General features: G+C 31.7%; 1 protein-coding gene across 1 annotated transcript; it reads right to left on the bottom strand.

Annotated features, from left to right (window-relative positions):
• Positions 1-3,863: 3,863 nt before the first annotated feature.
• LOC149175326 (uncharacterized) lies at positions 3,864-5,656 on the bottom strand. The gene is made up of 2 exons (XM_089419605.1): positions 5,321-5,656; positions 3,864-5,214 (listed from the first exon to the last, which is right to left on the bottom strand). Exons 1-2 carry the CDS (start codon positions 5,583-5,585, stop codon positions 4,115-4,117), a joined length of 1,365 nt encoding a protein of 454 aa, XP_089275731.1. The 5' UTR covers positions 5,586-5,656; the 3' UTR covers positions 3,864-4,114.
• Between the last annotated feature and the right edge of the window lie 1,091 nt (positions 5,657-6,747).

The raw sequence follows: 6,747 nt of genomic DNA, 5'->3' as shown, positions 1-6,747 counted from the left end.
TAGTACCAATATTAAGTTGAACTTCATTTATAATCAAGGGATGAAATTTTTGAAACACATCAAAAACTTGTGATTTTTCTTGAAGAAGATAAACCCAACACATCCTCGAATAATCATCAATAAAATTCAGTATGTATCTATTGCCATTCATTATTGGTATGGGCGCAAGTCCACAAAAATAATAGCTTAATTTCCTTGTAGCTCTAGAAGTAGAATTGTGAAAACACTGTTTGTGATGCATGCCTAATATACAAGCATTACATGGAGCCAATTTTCTTAGCACTGTTGGAAGTCCTTTAATCCCCTGTTGTCTTAGAATTCTAATGCTTTCATAATTAATGTGACCAAAGCATGAATTCCACAATAAAGATAACGATAGAGTATCATTTTGTTGAACCAAATAATTCCACAATAAAGATGACGATAGAGTATCATTTTGTTGAACCAAATAATTCCACAATAAAGATGACGATAGAGTATCATTTTGTTGAACCAAATAATTAGTGTTCAATGTAGCGAATGACATACCTTTCAACTTCAACAATTTAACTTCTTCCACACCAGTCATTATAGTTTTATTGTCAGTTGTCCTTTGAATTTCCACTTTACCATCAAATATGTGAATGGAATGTCCTTGCTATCTTATTTGTACAAGAGATAATAAATTCCTTTGGAATTGTGGAATGTAAAGAACATCATTCAAACTATAATCTGAAAGTTTAGGAATTTTTAACGGAATGGAACAAATCCCTGATTTGATTTGAGACTTATCAAACAAATACACCACTATGTCAATATTATCACTGAATTGTTTGAACAAATCTCTTCTATAGATCGTATGACAAGTGGCACCTGTGTCTAAATTCCAACTGTCATGCCATGAATAAAAGGAGGTACTAAATATATCTTCCATATGAAAATTACAATGAGCAACAACATAATATGCATTCCCAAAAGACTTTTTTTTTTTTGCCTGTAATTAGTTGATCATTCTTTTCAAGCATGTGTTCTGTTCTTTCATTATCTCTTCTAAAGGTCATATGACAAATGGCATTCTTTTCAAGCATGTGTTCTGTTCTTTCATTATCTCTTCTAAAGGTCATATGACAAATGGCACCCGTGTCTAAAATCCAGCTGTCATGCCATGAATAAAAAGAGGTAATAAATATATCTTCCATATGAAAATTACAATGAGCAACAACATAATATGCATTCCCATAAGACTTTTTTTTTCTTCTTCTTCTAGAATTAGTTGATCTTTCTTTTCAAGCATGTGTTCTCTTCTTCCATCAATTTTCTCACAGGGAATTCTACAATTTGCAGCAGGATGCCCAATTTTACCACATGTAAAGCATTTTACAGTTGTTTTATCATAAAAATGTCTTTGTTTATTATTTTGTTGTCTATCGCCTTGAATATTCCCCCCCCCCTCTGCCTCTGTAATTCTTCCTACCTCTTCCTCTATTACCCTTAGAATTTTTTACAAATTCTTCTTGAGTGTTTTGGTCTTTTTGAGAAATGCATAAGGTTTCAATATTAGAATTATGTAATGTTTCTTTCTTGCCAAAAGCCTTCTCTCTTTTTGCATTTTTCCCTACTAATTTGCCAAAATCTAAATCTTTTAATTTCCGACTAGATTGGAGAGATTCCAAGCAATGTGAATAACTAGGGTAAAGAGCTCTTATAAAGGCAGTAAGTTGTAAATCAAATTTCACTCCAATAGATTCAATTTCATGATCGATGGCTTTAATTTCAGAAGCAAGTTTTAACGAATCATTATCTTTAATTTCTAAATTAAATAACCTAAAAAATAATTGTATTATCTTCTATTCATAATGTGAATCATCAAGCTCTTTTAATTTTGTTTTGGCATCATACGTTGTTTGACTTTGAGCAATATATTTGCTTACCTCTTCTGAGACTAAAGTGAAAATTAAGGCATAGGCCTTCTTATCCTTACTTTGCTAGATCGCTAATTTTTTCTCCTCATCAGGCTAATTTGGTGATTAAGGCATAGGCCTTCTTATCCTTACTTTGCTAGATCGCTAATTGTTTCTCCTCATCAGGCTAATTTGGTGCATTCCCTTTTTTTCCTTCACATATTTCATCCCACAAATCATTAAAAACAAGTGTGTTTTTAACCTTCATGAACCATTCCTGGTAATTTTCCTTTCCGCACACAACAATCCCAATTAAAGATACCAAGGAATTCATCTTTTGAAGATAATTTTATAGAACTATTAAAAAATTATGTTTTGACCATAAGCACGTAACGTTTCTAAAAAAACACTTTATTTCAACCATGCACAAAATTCTTGAGAAAACACTCTATTTTCACTTACAGATTAATATAAATCCATTGTAGAAATAGATCAATACACTGTTGATCTTCCCTCACTAAAAAGTCTTGGGTTTGACACCAGATTGATGATTCCAGAGTCTCTGACTGTAACGGGCAGTGGTGCTCCAATCCAAAAAAATGTTGGGAGTCTTTGCCACAACACTGCAGCACTAGATGAATTCTTCAGCCCCAAACATGAAGATTCTACTGTGGGAATTCCATGGTGTGAATGCAGTGTTCTTGGATGTATTATTAATCACTGAAGGTTACATTTATAATTGAAAGAGGTAGTTGTGTCTCCATAACTATAAATAACTGGAAATACTTAATCTATAACTATATGCTTAATCATAACTATATACAAAATCCCGAAGGATTACAACAATTTTGCCATTTTTAATATATATTTTCTAATGAGTTTTGCTTGAATCTAGTAGAAAACCATTGGAATCGCCGGTTCGAGATATCTATTTTGCACAATCCAAATGCCCAAAGAAATTTTCAAGGGACTTAATCTATTTAAAACAACAAAAAGTTACAATATAGTCAAAATTGAATCATCATATTCCAGCACAAATGGAAAAGCCTAGAATAACTAGACTACTTAGATAAAAAAATAAGAAGTTCAAATCTATTTTCCTCTTATGGGAATTCTATTATTACAATTAAAAGTGGTATATGAAATTTGAAGAATAAAACATTACAATATTATAATTTATTTATTACATAGTTAATTTCAAAAAAATATAAACAATAATTAGTTATTCCATATTAAAATAGTATTATGTTAATTTATAGTTTATTATAAATTAATCTAAATTCAATTAAAGAGTTCAGGCTTTTGTGATCCATATCAAGTTTGTAAGAGATTCTTTGACGAAAATCACATGGAATACCATTTGTCGACGCGTTTCTAACCAACTAGTGTGGTTCATCGTTAGGTTAATCTAAATTCATTTTTATCTTTACTTGTAGTTATCACTCTCTACTCTAAATGTGACCTAAATCATCACTATTATTAAAGAAAAATCAAACCACTTAAAATAATCCACCTATAATTCATAAAACAATCTTAAATACAAATTTAAATATTAAGTGGATTATTTGTTTCATTACATGAAAAAAAAAAAAAAACCAACTCTTAACCAATAATTTCAATATATTAATTATCCTTTTACACATTTTTAATTCTGTGGTTTGTGTTATATAAATTTCGATTCTTTCAATGTTTTATCCTTTACTCATTTTTAATTATCAAAATTATCTGTGGTTTGTGTTATATAAATTTCGATTCTTCAATATTTTTAATAATCTCTGGTTTGTGTTATATAATCAATACTTTTAATCATCAGTGGTTTGTGTTATATAAATTTCGATTCTTCAATATTGTGGTATGAGTGGTTTGTGTTATATAAATTTCGATTTTCAATATTTTGGTATGAGTAGTACCCATTACTCAAATCATTAAAGATATAAAGCATCCCAATAACCAACAGTGAACCAATCTAATAAAAATGAATTCAATTCAGACTTGTAAATACTGAAAACAAATAATAAAACATAAAATCCAAAACACACAGTTTAAAAGACTGTACATGCTATACATAGCCTTGCACCACAAACCATTAGTCTGGCTGCTTGTTATGTATTTATAAAAGCCTTAAAAGCAAGAATCAGGGCTGTTCTGATAAACTGAATCTGAAATTCGCTGATCGCCGAGACTCCATTAGTAAACTGAACCCGAAATTGGCAGATCGTCATACATCATTGATTTCAGGAAACACTCATCTTAAGGGAAAGAGGCTGCAGCGGATCCGCAACCTCTATTGGTTCATCCATGGCTGCTTTTAGATTATGACTCTCTGACAATCCAAGATATGATTCCAAGGCAGATAATTCTTTGCAAAATTCAAGCTGCACGATGCTATCCTTTGTTTTGCAGCATTCTGTGCCACCGTTGACCTCGACAGGGATATCCACAGCAAAGCATTCTGTCCCATCGTTGACCTCCATTAATGTCTCCAAAGCAAAACTGTTGACCTCGATGGAGGTATCCACAGGTCTGTCTTTAACAACACCATGGAGTGGGGGTTTTATGTCGACAAATACAGACTGAACTCCATCATCATATACACATGACATTTCTGGGGTTTTCTTCTGATGAGCCCCTGGGAATTGTGCCCCATCAAATGAGCTGCTGCTATGATCAGAATTTGCGGCATCGCCATAAGCAGTGGACATGAAATTGCTCACCTCTGAATAGTTGTGACTACAGTTCTCACAACAACACGATTGCTGCAAAGTTTGCCCCAAATTGCTATGCTCAGAAGATTGGACCGTGGATTCATTTGAATTGCTTCGAAATGGAGCACTGGGATTTAGGTACTGAGAGTACCGATACTCCATATCATCGGAGCCATAGACTGGAAGATCCGATCTGCAGGCATCCTTCAAAGAGGGTTCCATTTGACTGTTTGCAAAGTAATCCTCTAATAAGTCAGGTTTTACCTCACTGTTCATATTCAACCCCAATAATAAATTAGGGGTTTTTGTACATGACTTTACTTTCTTCCCTGACATTTTCTTGCTACTGTCCATTTTTACAGAACAGGAGCCATCAGCAAAGTTAAGCTTGGCTTTCTTACCTCTGATCTTTTTAGCCTCTGCATCGTAGGCCTTGGCAGCCTCCTCCGCCGTGTTGAACGTTCCAAGCCAAACCCTAATGCCCTTTCTAGGATCTCGAATCTCGGCAGCCCATTTTCCCCATGGACGCTGCCTGATACCTCTGTACAAATTCCTCCTCTTCCTCTTGGTGCTCTTGGCCGAGGACTTTTCGAAATCCTTCAAAGGAGAAATCGCCTCATTTTCAGCAGCTTCAAAAGCTAACCAGAGTCAAAATAACAGAAAAAAGCGAACCCTAGGAAGCAATAGCAATTTCTTGAATGCAGAGAGACCGATGTTAATACTGGGAACACTCACCTGAAGAAAATTTATGCTTGGAGTTGAAAATATTCTTGCTCGTCTTATTCTTCCGGTTGTATGCGTCGTCTAAGCTGCCCGATTTATCGATGGATTCAAACACGGCTCCGCCATCGAAGAACAAGTCATAGAAGGTATCGAAATCCGGCCAAAAATCCCTGGCAGCAATACGCCGGGATTGGTTCGCGGCAATGAAATCCGCAATTATGGCACCTCCACACATCCTTTTGTTTTCAAAACAACTGTTGCTGCCTCCGCAGAACATAAAACAATGGCGTGATGAAGAAAATAGTGATTACTCACAATGAAACATGCGCTCTGCTTCCGCTAAAACTTGTATATAAACAGGAGGAACTTCGGGAGTACACAGTCGGTGCGCGCAATTTGTATGATTTAAAAATTTAAAAATCATATAATATTATATTGAAGTGTTTATTAATTATTACTTTGAAAAACCACCGCCTCCATGGACCGTTAATGAGCAGCCAACCATCTCTTTTGCTCAGAATTGTTTTTTAAATAAGGCAATTATTAATAAAATAAAAAATTTCTTTATTTTTATTATATATGTTTCATGGATCAAACATCAAATATTTTATTTATAATTTATTAAAAAAATTTATTATCAAATATTTTATTTATAATTTATTATTGATATTTTTAAAATTTTATTTTCCAATTTTATATTAAAAATATATAGAAAGTGAAAATATAAGAAATTTTTTAATTTAAATTACTTTTTTTCTCCATATAAAATAAACATAAAATTATGTTATTTAATATGGATATTAAAATAATGTTTTTTATTCTTAATATATTTTTATTTTAAATATCACATGTAAATTGAATGTAGAATAAATTACACGTTATATAATTTCCTTAATACCATTTTGGATTATCTCCATATTAAATATCCAAGAGATTACATTTCTTTATTATAATAAAAAGTAAATTACTTTTTTTTACTCATCTTTGTATTAAGTAATAAAGAATTAGCTTGTTATTAATATTTTATTTTAATTTAATTTTTAATATTTTTATAATTTCACATGTTATGAGTATTTTTAATTTATTAGTTTAAATAATTATTTTAATATTATTTAATTATTTAGTGACAATATCTTTCCATATTAAAGTGGATTGTTATGAATATTTTTAATTAATTAATTTAAATTATTATTTAAATATTTTAAAATCATTATATGACTATATCTCTCGTACTAAACTGGAAAGTACCTCTCTACACAATAATTTGTATTTCTTTCATTATATTTGTTTCTTATTTCTTTTTCTCCTTTTTTTATATTTCCTTTTAACCAACGTAAAGTTTTCAAAATAATCATAAATAATAAGGGAGTCATCTACCGAGGAGGAAGAATTGCCTGGATGGTCAAAAGTGGCTGAATTTGGGCAAAAAAGTTTCAAAA

This window comes from Pinus tabuliformis, chromosome 4_1, assembly GCF_031772625.1.
Source record: "Pinus tabuliformis cultivar Carrire ecotype Pingquan chromosome 4_1, CPIR1, whole genome shotgun sequence".
In the NCBI taxonomy this organism is placed as follows: domain Eukaryota; kingdom Viridiplantae; phylum Streptophyta; class Pinopsida; order Pinales; family Pinaceae; genus Pinus; species Pinus tabuliformis.
The sequence above is the reverse complement of the archived record's forward strand: the minus strand, read 5'-3'. Positions and strand labels throughout refer to the sequence as shown.

What these genes read in the sequence shown, in the direction of transcription:
- LOC149175326 (XM_089419605.1), bottom strand. Translation starts at nt 5,585, where the DNA reads ATGTTCTGCGGAGGCAGCAACAGTTGTTTTGAAAACAAAAGGATGTGT. An exon ending in CAAGCATAAATTTTCTTCAG is followed by an intron (nt 5,215 to 5,320) that starts GTGAGTGTTCCC and finishes TAGCTTTTGAAG; the next exon opens with CTGCTGAAAATGAGGCGATT.